This window comes from Arvicola amphibius, chromosome 10 (assembly GCF_903992535.2).
Source record: "Arvicola amphibius chromosome 10, mArvAmp1.2, whole genome shotgun sequence".
Lineage (NCBI taxonomy): Eukaryota > Metazoa > Chordata > Mammalia > Rodentia > Cricetidae > Arvicola > Arvicola amphibius.
The window spans coordinates 38,225,480-38,243,502 of NC_052056.1; the positions used below are offsets into that span (position 1 = coordinate 38,225,480).

General features: G+C 40.0%; 1 protein-coding gene across 1 annotated transcript; it reads left to right on the plus strand.

Annotated features, from left to right (window-relative positions):
• Positions 1-1,429: 1,429 nt before the first annotated feature.
• Positions 1,430-17,009, plus strand: LOC121677319 (transmembrane protein 45A-like). Its single transcript, XM_042055806.1, has 5 exons — positions 1,430-1,442; positions 4,868-5,056; positions 6,785-6,962; positions 12,769-12,921; positions 16,901-17,009. The coding sequence occupies exons 1-5, from the start codon at positions 1,430-1,432 to the stop codon at positions 16,989-16,991; spliced, it is 624 nt and encodes a 207-aa protein (XP_041911740.1). The 3' UTR covers positions 16,992-17,009.
• The last annotated feature ends 1,014 nt before the right edge of the window (positions 17,010-18,023 follow it).

Below are 18,023 nucleotides of genomic sequence, written 5' to 3' on the forward strand. Positions count from 1 at the left end.
ATAATACCAAGATAGTTTGATAAAGTCTCAAGGAATAATATTTTATATTTACCTAAAATTCTACAGTAAATATAAATGTATCTGTATACAACGCACACACATAAGCATGCATGTGTACCAATCACCAGAACACTCTAGGCTATTGCTGTTGCCCTTGAATGCCTCTTAGAGGTTTAAGATAAGCGTCTATTACTAAAGACATCATACACTTAGGACAGAGGACTTGGTTGGTTCAAGCTGGGTCTAACCCTGAAAGTCTTACTGCAGTCTGGTTTCCATAGAGCCAGAAAGTACTCTTCTCAAGAATAGATGGGATTAATTAGTAGTCCTACCCAGCTGTGACACCTATGAACCACAACAATGACCGGCATGGCAAGATACCCAGAAAGCTGTAATAGTGACGCTCACACGTGGTGGTAAGCAACAGCTGTCTAAAGGGATTATAAGGCCCATTCAACAGAACAGAAATTGTACCTGGTACTAGAACTATAGAAGCTTCCCAGGACTAGTGAGGTTGTGAATCTTAGAAGAGAATCTACTACTGCCACTCTGCTAGACTAGCAAAATTCCTTAGTGTTTTCTAAATCTTGACCTTCAAACCGTAGATAAGTGTAGTTACCACTTCTCACCAAAGACGCTTCTCTTTACAACAAACGAAGACAATTACAAAAACCCACCACTGGGTACAAACATAAAGGTCAGTGGATTGTGGAGTACCCACCTTCAGCGTCTACATCTGCAACACAGCTCCTACAACCATTGCTTAGGAAATTTGGCAGAAGAGGGTGGGAAGAACCAGAATAACAGGGAGTTTGCTGTGTGACTGCCTTTCTTCTAAAGGGCAGCATAGACAAGATTGAGTAATTAAAATAACAATAGATACGCCGATGAACTGTGGATGAACTATGGGCAAAATCCCTTGGCTCCTACCCTTAGACAGAGAACTATAGGGAAATTCTACATTGTCTTGAGGTCTGGACAACTCATTTAAATTCTCTGAATCTGTGCCTCATTTTAAAATTGTAATCCTTCTTCATTCATGCATGGGTTTCAAAAATTAGGCATGTGAAACAATTGGCTTGGTACCTAATATATGGTATTTAATGACTGGAAATTTTAATTCTTATAGGTGTTATTGCTATTATAGTGAGATCTATTGTAAATCCATGGCCAAAACAAGATAGACTTCTGTATGGAGATGAGAGATTCCAGAAATGCTATTCCTATCTGCTGTTTATTCTTATTTCTGTAGATCCCAGGGGATTTCCAAGGTCACGCCCTCCCAGGATCTTTCTTGATTTTTTTGAGTCTTTGGTGGAATTCAGTGAATATTCTGAAGTATATCTGCAAAAAACATAAACAGACTTATCTTCAATATAAATCATGGATCAATCGAGCAGAACTTTTGGATGGAATTATACTAACTGGCATGGTTTTAGTCGGTGAGTGCTTTTAACTTCAGAGTTCTGTTTTCTTTTTGTGTGTATATTTCCATGTGTATAAATAAAGATTTAATAGAAAATAAAGTACCAAAGATAATTTTGTTTGCAAAATACCCCTTTGTATATATTCAAATTATAATTTTAATCTTATATACTTTATTAGAAAAGTGATTGGTTTTTTATTTTATTATTTATTTTTTATTGTTTTTATTGAGCTATATATTTCTCTCCACTTCCCTTCTTCCCTCTCCTATGGTCCCTGTCCTCTTGATTTACTCAGGAGATCTTGTCTTTTTCTATTTCCCATGTACATTAGATTCATGTATGTCTCTCTTAGGGTCCTCATTGTTGCCTAGGTTCTCTGGGATTATGAATTGTAGGCTGTTTTTTTTTCTTTATGTTTAAAAATCACTTATGAGTGAATACATATAATAATTGTCTTTCTGGGTCTGAGTTACTTCACTCAATATGATGTTTTTTAGATCCACCTATTTGCCTACAAAACTCAAGATGTTATTATTTTTTCTGCTGTATAGTACTCCATTGTGTAAATGTACTAAATTTTCCTTATTCATTATTCAGTCAAGGGGCATTTAGGCTGTTTCCAGTTTCTGGCTATAACAAACAATGCTTCTTGAACATAGTTGAGCACATGTCTTTGTGGTACAACTGAGCATCCTTTGGATATATACCCAAAAGTGGTATTGCTGGGTTTTGAGGTAGCTTGTTTCCTAATTTTCTGAGAAATCGCCATACTGAAATCCAAAGCAGCTGTACAAATTTCCATTCCCACTAGCCATGGAGGAGTGTTCCCTTTATCCCACTTCTTCTCCAGCATAAGTTGTCATCAGTGTTCTCGATCGTGGCCATCCTTACAGCTGGAAGATGGAATCTCCGAGATGTTTTGATTTGCATTTCTCTGATGGCTAAGGATGTTGAGCATTTCCTTCAAGTGTCTTTCAGCCATTTTAGATTCCTCTGCTGAGAGTTCTCTGCTTAGAGCTGTACCCCATTTTTATTAAATTATTTGTTCTTTTAATGACCAGTTTCTTGAGTTCTTTGCATATTTTGGAGATCAGCTCTCTGTCCAATGTCGTGAAGATCTTTTCCCATTCTGTAGGCTGCTGTTTTGTCTCGTTGACCATGTTCTTTGTTTTATAGAAGCCTCTCAGTTTCAGGAGGTTCTATTGTTCTCAGTGTCGTGCTACTAGGGTTAAATTTAGGAAGTGGTCTCCTTTGCCAATGTGTTCAAGTGTACTTCCCACTTTCTCTTCTATGAGGTTCAGTGTGGTTGGTTTTATATTGAGGTCTTTGATCCATTTGGAGTTGACTTTTGTGCATGGCAATAGATATGGATCTATTTTCATTCTTCTACATGTTGATGCCAGCACCATTTCTTTTTCCAGTTTTATATTTATTGCTTTTTTTTATTGAAAATCAGGCATTTGTAGGTGTGTAGATTGATATCTGTGTCTTCGATTCAGTTCCATTGGTCCTCCTGTCTGTTCTTACGCCAATACCAGGCTGTTTTAAGTACTGAAGCTCTGTAGTAGAGTTTGAAGTCACAGATTGTGATTCCTCTTTAAGGGCCTCAAACATCCTCCTAAAGTCATTTTTAGGTTGTTTTCTTCTGCTTCATCTATATTTGATTGTCCAAGTCTTGTTGTTATAGGACCACTGGTTTTTATTGATGTCATATTGCTCTTTGTGGTATTGAGTGTGTTCTTACCTTGTCTATGCATCTTTCCTTTGGTTGTTATAGTTGGGGTTGTGTCTCTGGTGTTTCAGTCTTTTTTAGGTGCCAATGGATCCAAGGCTCAGATGGTTGCTCCTCATGGTACAATCACGGCCACAATTCCTGTCACCTTGGAGGTCACTCAGTGTTCCTTGAGGTCACTCAGTACTCCCGGGGGCTATTCTGCAATACTGGGGGTCATTTACGCCTGTTCCCATGGAGGTTGCTTGCTTAGGGTTGCTCCCATTGAGGTCACTGCCTTGGGCCTGCTCTGGCAAAGGTTGCTAATTCAGGCCTGCTCCCGTGGGAGTCCCTAGCTTGGGCCTGGTTTTGCAGAGGTCTCTGGCCCGCCCCTGCTCCCTCAGATTTCCCTGACTGGCATCTGGACCCACAGAGGTCTCTGGCTTGGGCCTGCTCCCTTAGTGGCAGCTTCCTTGTACCTGCTTCTGTGGAGGTGCTTTCCTAGGGCCTGCTCCAGGGAAGGTTACTGGCTCAAACCTGTTCCTGTGGAGGTCACTGCCCCAGGCCTGCTCTGGTTGAGGTAGCTGACTCAGGCCTGGTCCTGCAGATGTCCCTGGATTGGGCCTGCTCCCTCAGAGATCCCTAACTAGTACCTGGTCCCACAGAGGTCTTTGGCTCAGGCCTGCTCCCTAGGTGGTTGCTCCCCTGTACCTGCTCCTGTGGAGGTCGTTCCTCCGGGCCTCTAACTAGCTCTTATATCTTAAACTAACCCATCTTTATTAATCTGTGTATCACCACATGGCTGTGGCTTACTGGGTAAAGTTTTGTCCAGTGTCCACGTCTTTCTTGGGCAGGTCTACATCTAGAGAGGTGATTGTTGATGCTTACTCAAAGGCCATTCTTTAATGAATTAGTCATATAATTGAATTTACCCACCTCATATTTGTGACTTTCCTTTATAAAATTAGTTGGAATGAGTGAAATAATCTCGAATCAGTTGTACTAATCCCTGAAAAAAGTCCCACTCTATCAAAACTCCCTCTGATGGTAGGAAGACTTCAATAATACATCAGTGCTGAGAAGTTTGGAAGAGAAATCAGAGCCAGGGAGGGCCTCATTATTCACTCATTTCTGTCTTTACTTTCTGAATCAGAGAAGTCATTTAGACTAGACAATTTGCCATTATAAAAGACAAAATATTCTATTTTCCCATTAGGATTTTTCATGCTTTATTAATGAATAGGTCTTTGCTATGGCCTTCAAATTATAGACTAGTTTTTTTTTCCAAAGAGAGGCACTTCTCTGTCAATTTCTATAGAGTAATAAATAAGGCAGTATCACTAACAATGCTAAACAGTTTATAGAGCTGACTAATCTGCATGCTGTGTCTGTCAGGCCAGTTATCTCAGGGTTAGGGTTATTTAGATTGTATTTATTAATTATGGAAAGCTGAAACTTTAGAAGTATTTCATTGAGAGCAATGACTTTATGTTAATGATGTAATATCTAGAAATCAAAGAATCATCTGCTTTCAGATTGATTTCTTAAATCCCAACAACTTAATCTTTTGAAATTTCACTAAATTGTAATGGGCACTTGAGCCAAAATAACTAGTATTGAAGAACTGTTTACATAGAGGATAATAATTTTTAACACTTATTAGCACACTCTCCTGCATCCTAGGAACTGATGGAGAAGGCTATTTGTACTGTGATGTGTTCTCTTACAGGTGCCATCAGCCTACAAATATATGCTGATGTCTCAGAGAGCCAGCTGATGCGTGTCCTGCGCTTGCACCACACCGCCATGTACATCTTCTATGGGCTCCTGGGTGTGACCAGAATCTTAGGCTCTACAACTAATTGTCTTCCAGTCTCCCTAACCAAGCTGGCACTGTCGAATGCTTTCCTGGTACAGGGTAAGTATCAGCACTTTTTTCTGGGCTGTTCTCAACCTTTAGACATCTAGGTAGCTTTTTAGAAGGTACCTTTGATGTTATGGTATAGCCTTGATTGATGAGAACACTTCTATCCCAGCCACAGTGAGATATTTGGGTGTCAGAATACCAAAGGTTTTCCTTCCTTACTAATTTATTTAATAGGCTTAGGCCAGAAAAACCCTTCAGTGTATTCATTCATGTTTCACCTTCTGTCTTAAAGACTCACATATTAACATCAAGATATTTTCTATCATCTACTGACTCTTTAAAAATATCCAAGAAGTAAAACTCTGCTAGCATGTAATAAATATATTTAGCCATATTTAAAAATGAGGTTGTTGGGGTTATAGAGATAGGTCAGCCAGTTAGGAGCACTTGCTGTTCTTGCAGAGAAGCAGAGTTTGATTCCCACGACCAAGCCAGGAAACTTATAACTTCCTGTAGCCTCTCTTCTAAACTCTACAGTTGTATGCACTCACGTATGCACACCTACCACCCGATGACTCACATATATTTAATTAAAAATAAATCTTAAAGAAGGAGGTACAAATTTGGAGAGTTCAATGATAAACTGCACATTTTGTTCAGTTGGTTTCCCATCTTACTGTAGGGGAAAAGAAAGCAAGTGCTTAGTGACTTGTCTTCATTTATTCCACACATATGATGCATATTAATTATGCAAATCCAAAAATAATCAGAAGACAGTCACTTCCTATCTCTTCATCTTGCCTTCCACATCCGTAGAAAGAACTTATGCCTGCTACTTTTTGAGAATGAGAACCAGATAAAAGATGAGTCCCAACAACCAGCAGCATGGTCCTGTTATCTCAAGTGTTACTACACTATATATTTCATGAATGCATTTTCCTCTTTAAAGGAAAATGTTTCAAAGAATTTGGAATCTATTCATAGAATGAAACAATGCATGTATTTACAACTTCTTGAGGACTTCCAGATAATATTGCTGTGTCTATTAAGGTCTAGACTTTATTGACTCCCCAAGGGAGGCCTTACCCCCTCTAAAAAGTAGATGGAAGGTGGGAAGGGGGGAGAAGGGGGTGGGAGAAGGAGACGTAGGGGTAATGAGGTTGGTATGTAAAATGAAAATAACTTTAATTTAAAAAGTCCAAGGTTATGGTCTATGTATGTATGTATTTACATCTCCCAGGGGACTAATGTCCTGATGTGAGACTTCAGCTCATTCATCTGTATAGTTGTACAGTTCATAGTTCCCCAGCCCATTAGCTTCTTATTCATCATTCTGCACAGAGAATTCTCTGACTTATAGTTGCTTGAAGATGCCAGGATGTGGTAAAGGAAAATATAAATGTTAGAGAAGTAGAAAGCATGCTTATTATTCCAATGTTCAATTCTGAAGAAGCAGTCATGGTAGTGGGCAGAGAGAGGAAGAGAGAAACTGTGAATTGAAGGGGCGTGGTTGATCGGCAGTTATGATTAACCAGACTAGCTTTAATATATAATATTCAGCTTTAATAAAGGAAAGAAAAGGGAATTTACAAATCCAAGATTCCAGCGAGGAACGCAGAAAAACAAAGAGAAGGCGGGCCGCACGACCTGCAAGATTTTATAAGTAAATATTAGCCTAAGGCGGACACGCCTTACAAACAAGGTTATTGGCTGGGCTTCCCCTTCAGTGAACAGCTCTTGGATCCATTGTATGACAAACTGTTTTCCTCCCTCTATCAGCTTTTATCATGGACAACCACACTCATGGCCGGGTTGTAGTGGACATTTTTTTGCACAAGATCCTGGCTCTTGCCACTGTTTTGACAGGCGTGGTTTCCTTCATGGAGGTCCTCACAAAAAATAACATAACTCTGGAGCTGCTGCGGTCGAGTCTCATCTTGCTCCAAGGGACTTGGTTATGGCACGTAAGTTGGGTCTGTGAAGTGGTGGCTGTGTGCCTGCACCTGTGGCTTCTCATTTTGATGGAACTTATCACTCTATAGTTCAAGACCTTCTGCAATACTATGTGGACCGCTGAGAAATTACATTTTTTAAATGCTTGGTCGCCTGAAGAGGCAGATAGTACATATACTTCATATAACATATAATTCAGCATATAGAACGTCTGAATTGTCAAAAACCATTTGTGATACATTTGCTGCCCAGTGACCAGCAAGTTCAGAAAGTGGGAGACAAGACATTGAGAAGACTAGTGCTCGTGGCACATGCCTGTAATCCCAGCACGTGGGAGGGAGAGGCAGGCAGGTCTCTGAGTTTGAGGTCCGCCTGGTCTACAAAGCGAGTTCCAGGAGAGTCAAGGCTGTTAAACTGAGAAACCCTGCCTCGAAAAAATAAACAAACAAACAACAGCAACAACAAAAAGAAATTGAGGACACCAATATTTGCTGTGAAGCAACTGCATGGTTGATGTAGAAGGGCCTGGCTCACTATAAACCATGGCATCCATGGTGCTATATGAAAACAGGCTGAGCAAATCAGGAGGAGCAAGCTAGTAAATGGTGTTCCTTCATGACCACTGCATCAGCTTCTGCCTCCAGGTTCCTGCCTTGTCTAAGTTCCTACCCTACCATCCCTCAATGATAGGCTGTGCTGTGGAAGTGTAATCTAGAATAAACTGTTTACTCCTTAAAGTTGCTTTTGGTCATGGGACTTATTCACAGCAGTAGAAACCCTAGCTAAGACAGTATGGACCAAAATATGTTTGCATACAGGGCTCAACCACATTTGTTGAAAAAAAAATATTTATTTTGAAACTGTCACCAAATTTCAGGACACAGAGATGAAAGTCTGTTTTCTTGTGTTTTGTGACTGTAGAGAGAATATTTGGATTTTTAGAAAACTTTGCATGTAGTGGGAGCTAAGTGTCTCTTGTGGTCTTGATAGGAAATGTTCATGGCAGACTTATGTTTTCAATGCTTAGTCACAGCTCGTGGCTTAATTTGGGCCATTCTATCTTGGAAATACGTACTTTTGCTTTTGACTTTTAAGTGCCCTTGTAGTAAATGATCACTCGTGAAAACATTAAAAAAGTAACATTGTATGAACTCAACAGATTATATTTGGGAATATATATGTATGTACAAATACATATATGCATGCAGCAACAATCAAGGCAAAAAAAAGACCATGAATTTGAAGGATAGTGGGGAGGAGAGTGTTTGGATGTAGGAACAGGAAGGGAGAAATGTTCTAATTAAAATGCAATCTGAAATACAGACAACAAGATTTCCCTGTGAACTATTCCTCACAAACTCACGCTTTGGCTGTTTGGTCTCCATCTGGCAGTGCTATTTGGGGGAAACTCTGGAAACTTTAGGAAAGAGGATAAACTCTACACTTTCTCATCATGCAGAGACTAAACAAAAATTAATACAGCTAGCTTTCCCAGGTCTTGACTGTTATCCCAACTTTCTCAGGGTCTCCTAAAAAAACACATTTTCTCCAAACAACAGGAATCACACTAGAGAACATGATACCCACATCCCAAGAAATCAGGTGGATGGCTTTTGGTCATTCTGTGGGTTATGGCTGTTTGTCATCATTTAGGGAGGTTGGTTATAAGTTGTTATTGGCTATGGTCAGGAAAAAAAGTTGAACAAAGGAGATTAGATTCAGGAATCTCTTTCTGAAGGGAAAAAGAGGGATATAGTATAGAAATGATGGGATAAAAGGGTGAATTGTTGAATCTACTTTTGCACTAAACTACTAGTCTCAAATATTTTACAATGACATGAATGTTTATATACTGATACAACTTTAAGGTTATTTTGTTATACTGTATATATGTTTCTACTCTTGTTTAAGGTATTGTACCTATACATTTTATTTAACAATGTAAATTTCTAGCCCTTAAAAGCTATTTAGAATAATAAAGAAATATAGGTAAAGAGCTAATTATCTATAAGAATCAAGCTTATATTCATGTTAGGTATTTTTTCAAGGTTAAACAGAGATATATTTTAAATAGATAGATGGTCTTCAGGCACTTCAAAGACCTACAGAATATGGCATATAAAATGTTTTAATAACATAAGGCTTTTCATGACAGTGAGACATGTCTGCTCCTGGCAACACCAATTTACTTCAAAAAAGGGTGATGGGCATCAAAGAACCTCCATATGGAGTTTGATTTCATTTGTAGCAAAGTTAGCTACTGGGCAAAGAAACTGCCCTTGCCTCAAATGATGACAGAATGCTGTCCAATTTGGACTAGCAAGACACAAAAGAAGGAGAGTACCAAACTTTGCCAAGTCAAGGTAGGACAGTACTTCAAAATTTCTGCTTAACAGAAAAGTCTGTCAGATATACAGGTACATAGGCTGAAGGTGGATGCCCCAACATAGCAGTGGAAACTTGGGATGACTGTCCAGATAGCCAGATATCTCTGTCATTTCTTAGTTTTGGAAGTTGCTTACTCTGCACTTCCTGTTTAATCAGGTAATATTGCATCCTTCTTTGATCTCAGATGGGGTTGAAGATTGGATAGTTATAGTTACAGTTTTCCATAGTTTTAGACTTGCCAAGATAGGATAGATAAGGGAGTATTTTTTAATTTGCCAATACTAATTGACTGGACATTATGAATGTATTTCTTATTTGATAAGTGTTCTATTGTATATCATTTTACTGTGTTAGAGTTAAAACTTCCCTTTTTATTTAGATAAAAGGGGGGAATGTTGTGGGATATTTGGATACTGTGAAGAGAAGAGATATTGTTGTGATTGGTGTAATTAAAAGCTGAATAGCCAATAGCTAGGCAGGAGACATAGGCGGAATTTCTGGGCAAAGAGAAAGGAAGAAGAGAAGGAATCTAGCCAAGGGAATTATTCCAGAGAGATACCAACAAGAAGGAGTCAGACATACAGAATAAGAGAAAGGTAAAAATCCATATGGTAAAACATAGATTAATACAAACAGGTTAATTTAAGTTATGAGAGCTAGTGGGACAAGCCTAAGCCAAGGCCAAGCTTTCGTAGCTAATAATAAGCCTCCATGTCATTATTTGTAAGCTGGTGATCCAAAGAAAAATTCTACTACACCTCAGTATTTATTTCTTCTATTGTGTCTTCAATGCCTGAGATCTTTCTTCTACCTCTTGTATTCTGTTGGTGAGGCTTGCCTTTGGAGTTCCTGTTCAAATTCCTAAATTTCTCATTTCCAGATTTCCCTCAGTTTTAGTTTTCTTTTTTTGAATTTTAAATTTTGTTATTTATTTATTTATTTATTTATTTATTTATTTATTTATTTTTGGTTTTTCGAGACAGGGTTTCTCTGCAACTTTTTTAGAGCCTGGCCTGGAACTAGCTCTTGTAGACCAGGCTGGCCTCGAACTCACAGAGATCCGCCTGCCTCTGCCTCCCAAGTGCTGGGATTAAAGGTGTGTGCCACCACCACCCGGCTGTTATTTATTTTTTATACCAACCACAGTTTGTTCTCTCCTCCCATTCCTCTCTCCTGCCTCCTTTCAGCACTCCCTCCATTCACTCCTCAGAAAGGATAAGGGGATTCATCAAAGCCTGGAATACCAAGTTGAGGCAGGACCAAGCTCTTCCCTCCTGCATCAAGGCTGAGCAAGGCATCCCATCATAGGGATGGGTTCTAAAAAGCCAGTTAATGAACTGGGAACAGATCCTGGTCTCATTGCTAGGGGCTCCCAAACAGACCAAGCTACACACTGTCACCCACATGCAGCAGGACTAGGATGGTCCAATGCAGGCTCCCCCAACTGTCGGTCTAGAGACTGTAAGCTCCCACGAACTCTAGTCAGCTGTCTCTATGGGTTTCCCCATCATGATCTTGATCCCTCTTGCTCATATAATTCCTCCTTCTTCTCTTCAACTAGACTTCCAGAGGTTTTAGTTTCTTAATTGATTGTATTTCTACTTTCAGGCCTTCAACTATTTTAAAAGATTTATTTATGCATTATGTATGCAGTGTTCAGTCTGCATGTATAGTTGCAGGCCAGAAAAGGGCACCAGATCTCATTACAGATGGACGTAAGCCACCATGGTGTTGCTGGGAATTGGATTCAGGACTTCTGAAAGAGCAGCCAGTGTTCTTACCCACTGAGCCATCTCTCCAGCCCCATCTTGAACTGTTTTATTCATTTCCTTCCACTCTTTGTGTTTTCATATATGTTAGGGCAGCTGGCCAATCCCTGCTTTTCAGGGGCGTGGCTGCTCCAGGGGAGAAAGGTACCTTTATAAAGAACCGGGTTGGGGATAGACACCCCTGTTTCCCCCCTCCCCGCCCCCGCTTGACTCTCTGCTTCGCTGGAGCTTTGGCTTTGTAAGTGTATCACACTTCTCCTTTTATTAAAACTGATTTATTCTAAAAGGACTATTTTTGGTTATTTCCAAATTCCTCCGACCACCGCTACACATATGCATATATATACATATATATATATATATATATTTCTAAGGGATTTATTTACTTCCTCTTTAAGAATGTCTATTATATTCATAAAGGCTCTTTTAAGATCTTTGTCTTGTGCTTCATCTGTGTTACAATTCTCAGGGACTAGTATGGTAGCATTGCCTGGCTCTAGTGGAGAGATATTGTCCTGATCTTCTTTTTCTTTCCTTCCTTCCTTCCTTCCTTCCTTCCTTCCTTCCTTCCTTCCTTCCTTCCTTCCTTCCTTCCTCCCTCCCTCCCTTCCTTCCTTCCTTCCTTTCTTTTCTTTTGTGAGAATAGTGGTGGGTGCTTTGTTATTTGGTTTCTGTTGCCTTGATTCTTAGTAAGTCTTGGTGCTTATGTGTTACTTGGTAGGAAATTCTGGGAACCTGCTAGGTGTTGCCATGAGAGTTACAGGGTAAAATGAGTTTCTAGGTATTAGGAGAATGCAAATGGATCGGGGGAGTTGCAGTGGGGATGGAGGGTGCACAGTAGGGAGGAGAGCAGTGTGCTTCACCAGGACCTGCTTAGTCCCCTGGGGATGGGGACAGAGAGTGAGGAGAGGCCACAGCAGGTAGTCTGCTTTAAAGCTGGTGGGACTGGATTTGCAAGAGCAGAGAGAGAGAGAGAGAGAGAGAGAGAGAGAGAGAGAGAGAGAGAGAGAGAGAGAGAGAGAGAGAGAGAGAGAGAGAGAGAGAGTTAAGAGCTGAGGCTTGTTCACCTGCTTCACTGTCCTACTTGCTTCTCTGTCAGGCTGGACTGGGAGTTTCCCAGGGAACGCCGGCTTTAGTTGGAGGTTTTGGTAATGGAATGAGTGGGGAGGAATTCTGGAGATTTGTGTGATCTACCAGAGATGGAGACAGAGAGGAGGGGAGGCCATAGTAGGTGGTCTGCTATGGAGTTGGGAATGAGATTAGGGGATTTGAGTTGGAGGAGAGAAGGGAGAGCTAAAGACCTACAGTTAGCCTATCTGTCTCCCTGGCCAGAGTCTATTTTACAATTTTATATAATCTAATTTTGAAATACTAGAATAAATCTGTATATGTGAACTTTCTGAACATCTTCACATAACAAGGGATGCTTACTATTCATATTTTGAAAACTGATCATGAAATTTCCTTAAGATCTGTTTTAAAGCTATGACTTAGATATTGTCTCTGTTACTAAATCAAGTCAAAACATAGTATTTATCTGTGACATCTCAGATGATGGAAGTTATCTTAATCACCAGACATTTTAAAATGTGCCATTATTAGCAATATGTTTCTATATTTTAATTTTGGGGTTTTCGTTCTGTTATGTTTTACCTTACAGATGGGATTTATTCTCTATAACCCGACTGGAGGTTTTGAATGGGATCTGACAGATCATCACAGCAATATGCTTCTTACCGTATATTTTTGTTGGCATTATGCATTTGCCTATATCATCGTTGGAGTGAACTATGCTGTTATCACTTGGTGAGTTAATGATTTTTGCTCAGGGCTATTCTGTTCTTGGTATATGATCATCAAGTCCCAATAATAATGAAAGGAAACACTTGAAAGGGGCCATCTTCTTACTACCGCATCTCAGTGGATTTCCTATTCCAAATCACCAGGCATGCAGACTCCATCCCATGGTCTGTCTGAGTACAGCTCTGACTGCAGTATTTCTATTTAGAGCGTTCCACTTAGTGGTTACTAGCCCTTGAACACTTTAAGCATGGCAAGTGCCACATTAATTTCAATAAATCAAGTACCTAATAAGGTCGAATCTCTTATATACTATGTTTAGAAACTACACACGTACATTTCAGTCTCTCCCTGTCCCTAACACATTTCATTCTGGACTTTCCAGTGGGTACTTTCTGCTACCTGGCATTCTCACAGTAAGCGGCTAACTCTTCTTAAAGATCCTGTGATTCCTCTAACCTACTCATCCACCGGATGTCTTAACAGTGATGCTGACTATTAGTTTATTTGTGTTAGTCCTCCCTGTTGTCTTGAGCGGTCATAAGGGCACACTGCTCAACATGCTGCAGTTAATCCGTATTGCTTGTTTGCCACTAAAAGACCTGTATTCTGGATAAAATTAAAGACACTGTACAGCCTTCATTTATTTTGAAAAAAGTCTTATATGCTGTTTAGTTTGGCCCTTTTTATTGATATTGTAAAAATATTACTGAGATTCAATACTACCTTTATATGGTTAAATGGCTGGCTAATTCAGCCCTAAATTCAGGATAAGGAGTTGTAAAAATGTGGTAGTAAAGGTTTCATCACGTGTTTGTATCTCATCCACATGGATGTAGTATCAAACATTGTGTGATTTGTTTGGCATGGCATAGTGATTGTCATGCAGCCTAAATAGCGTATGGAATAACCACGCCCAGAATTCCTAAAAGATGAGGCTATCTGCCAGTTTCCTAAAATGATGGTTCAAGGACAGCGTCAATCCTATTTCACACCTGCAATCGCAATTATGATGGCTTTTTATCTGGGAGTTATCTGCTCAGAAATCTTTTTTTTATCTTATTTTATCTTATCTTATAAAATGCTTAATTTATCTTACACTTAACATCCTCTGTTGCAAAGAACTATTTCACAAGATCTCCTCTGTGGAAATAACAGGAAATAACAACCAATTAAAATCAGGTTCCCAAGTGATAATTCACTTGAGCCATTTTGATAAGCAAAGTAGAGATTCTCCAAATACCAGGCATATGACTGCTAAATGACAGGTCAGCTCTTGTCTTTCTTACATACGGGATGGGAATATAAGGGATCAAAAGATTATATCTACTCGGAATCTAGGTTCTGAAATTGGCCCCATTCTAGTGAATAGTGGTCACTTTTCATTCTTGTTTGTTGGATTTCTACTGCCCCCTAGAGGCCATTTCTGCATCTCTAAACCTTAGCGCTACTAGAGGAAAATCAAACCTGGTAAAGACGTCTGAATGTGACTGGAGTTTGTGGCTTGTGATAAGGGCATACATAAAGCAGAGAAAAGGAAGACAAAGTCACTAGGGGGCTATAAAAATAATTAATTCATAGGCTAGAGAAATCACTCATTACTCCTGTTGTAGAATATCTGATGCCTTCAGGGTAGCCGCATATATGTGGTCTATACACACATATACTTAAATTAAAATTTAAATAATTAATGTGATAGAAGCAACTACATATACTTTAATTCCCTATATGAAATCTCAGTAACAAAACTAGTTCATCAGCTAGCCAACCCTTTACATTTTCTCCATGTTGAAGCTGTACAATGAGGAAATAATGTGTGGCTTTAAAAAGTGGCAAAAGGAAGTTCTCAGGCTTGCACTATCACAGAGTATTAGCCTTTCAGGCAGAAGTGACTTGAAGGTTTGAGGGGGACAGTAGGGACAATATTAATAGTCAATAACCAAGGTCAATCATGTTAAGCAGTTGTCTTCAGCTCTTGAGTCAAAAGATGTTTCAGAGACTAACCACCCATTGTTTACTGAAGGAGTTAGAGTAAGTTGGCAGAGGCTCAGGAGTTAGTTTCTGTTCTCAGATGACCAGTGTGACTCTACCGTCAAAGTGTCCAAAATGTTACAGCCAGAATCAGGTCAGAAGGCTGGGGTTCGGGTAGCAAATAGGATGAGTCTCTGCTCTGTTGATCTTTTAGTGGGACTGAGAGTTCAGAGCATTGTCAGGGATGTGCAGAACTCCATCCAAAGAAAGACAGGAAGTAAAGGTCATGTGTGGGTGGCCCGGTGAACTTTCTCTCAAAAGAATAATCTGGAGGGTTTGCTTTATCAAATGTCTTTCTATAGACTTGTGCATTTCTGGAAATCATATCCTATTCAGGTGGTCAAAGTCACAGTGTCCTTCTGAAAAATCACACATGTGAAAAGGTTTTCTTATCTCTTAATATAATACCTTTTCTCATCAGAGACTCAGAAAACCTACTGAGCTGGGGCCACTAAGTAACTTCCTTTCTTCCAGTGTCAAAAATTATCATCACCACTTCCTTCTGAACTTCTCTTGAAGTGATAATATTCTCAGGGGAGAAAATTGTTCTCGAAAGTTTCTAACTCACCATGGGCAGGGCAATCACCTGATTCAGAGTGCTCTGTGTCCTGTGCAAAACCACATTTCTGAAGAGGCAAGGAGGGATTAAAGTCAGCCCAGACTGCCCCTGCCCCTTCCCTGGTACGCCATGGAATGGCAAGGGTAGGGAAGTGTGCCTTTCTCCCATCCCTTGCCACCTGCAACAGGTAGGAGAGACCTTGGGGGAACTAGGATGAAAGAGCTGGTCCTGCCCCTCACCGAGTGCAGCAATTCAGAGAATAGGCCATGCACCTCGCCTGGGCAACACAGTAGAGCTGGTCCTCCTGGTGTGAGTGCATGTGAGCTAGACAGACGGTGAACTAGCCAGGGCAGTGGTGGAGAGCGTGTCTGGGTGGTGATGACAAAAGAAAGCTGGCAGGCTGACCAACCCAGCTACCACCCAGGCCCAGAACCTGGATTACAAGGTAGCCTATTCTAACACCCACCTCATCTATAAACTGCTGGACCGTGGGAAGGGGCTGGACCTACAGATCCGAATCTATGGAATCTCATGACAAAAGACAACAATAGGATATCCAAGAGGATTCCCAGTGAGGGCCCAGTATCGAGGGTGTAGCAGAAGCCAGAGGCCTCAAACCAGACCCATGACTCATTGTAATGAACACTTACCAGTACAGACATAGGACTAAAAGGTAAACTGTGTGACTCACTGTGTCATGCTGCAACTTCCATGCCGAGAATTGTGTTTGTTTGGTTTGGTTTTGGGCTTTTGGGCTTTTTTGTTTTGTTTTTTAATTTTGGTTGGGGTGGGGAGAGATGAATGGGATCAAGATGGATGATGTGAAATCCACAAAGAATCAATAAAAAGTGTGTGTGTGTGTGTGTGTGTGTGTGTGTGTGAGAGAGAGAGAGAGAGAGAGAGAGAGAGAGAGAGAGAGAGAGAGAGAGAGAGAGAGAGAGAGAGAGAGAGAAAGGGAAAGAAAGAAAACTAAATTAACTTAGAATTGCCTTGGGGCTCCACTTGGGCTGCCACCCCGGGAAGAATCTCAGATTCACATAAATCCTTCATAGGTAATGAAATCTCTTTGCAGCCCATGGGAGTGGTTTTGATGCCAAAACTCCACTGAGCTCAGTTTCATCCCTTGCTCAGCCCACAAATTTTCTTATTTGTTTTATAAATAGTCAAAAATGTTCTTATGCCTAGTTAAACAATCATGTAATCCATTTAAAAGCCATATTTATGTTTCCTTATGCTTGACTTTAATCTACATAAATGTTCAGGAATCTCTGACACCAAGTAAACACAATGTGCCCTTTTGGTACAGAAATAAACTGGAGTGTTAGCTGTATATTGCTCTCCATTTTTATTTTAGGTTTCAGGTAATGAAGATTATTCTCCTATCCTCCCATCCAGGTTGGTTAAATGGAGATTTAGGAAGTTCTGCTCCACACAAGTTCCACTCCTGAAAAATTCTGGGCAAGAACAAGAGTCGGAAGAGATGTGAACTTGGTGGGCAGCCATTCTCTCTTGCATCAAACTTTCCTTTTTTGTAATGAAACTTGCTTTCATTTTGTGTTTGACCTCCATTCAATACACACAACAGATCTGTACTGTTTATACTTCCAATTTTGTTAAAGGTACTTAAATGTAACTATTTTATTTTTATCTTTGAAGTTCTTCGGATGTCAAGTTTATTTCACACACATGGTATTATAGTCAGAATCATATATAAAAATACTCATTTTAATTTGCCACATGGATAGTCTCCAGACTCCTGGTCTTGCTGTATCTTGCAATTCATTAAAAATGGAGCAATGAGGGGCTGGAGAGATGGCTCAGAGGTTAAGAGCACTGGCTGCTCTTCCAGAGGTCCTGAGTTCAATTCCCAGCAACCACATGGCGGCTCACAACCATCTATAATGAGATCTGGTGCTCTCTTCTGGCATGCAAGCATACAGGGAAGGAATGTTGTATACATAATAAATAAATCTTTAAAAAAATAAACAATAAAAAAAATAAAAATGGAGCAATGAAAAGGATTAATATAGAAACCTCACGTCTTTGTTTTCACTATTAGGCTATACCATACTCTCATGTGGTACAGAAAAAGCTGAGTAATTCAGAAATACCTTTCTGTGAAACATTCCCCATGGAGAAGCAGACATAAACCAGGATGGTAGCACATGTTTTTAATCCCAATGTTCATTCTGTGAGATTGGGAAGCACAGGTAGAAGAATTTCTGGAAGCTCTCAGACTGGCTAACCCTGTGTACACCGTGGTGACCAACAAAGAGACCCTATCTCCAGGTGGAAGGTAAAGACCAACATGGAGGTTGTCTTCAGACATTACACATGTGCCATGGTATTCACTGACTTCATATCTACAGACGCACACACATACAGACACATATCATACACACACACACACACACATACACAAATTATATTTTTCAATAAGAATTCTCTTTTCAATAGTTATCTTTAGTTAAAACAGTATCTATGAGTTTAATTTTGACGGGATTACAGTGGGTGAATA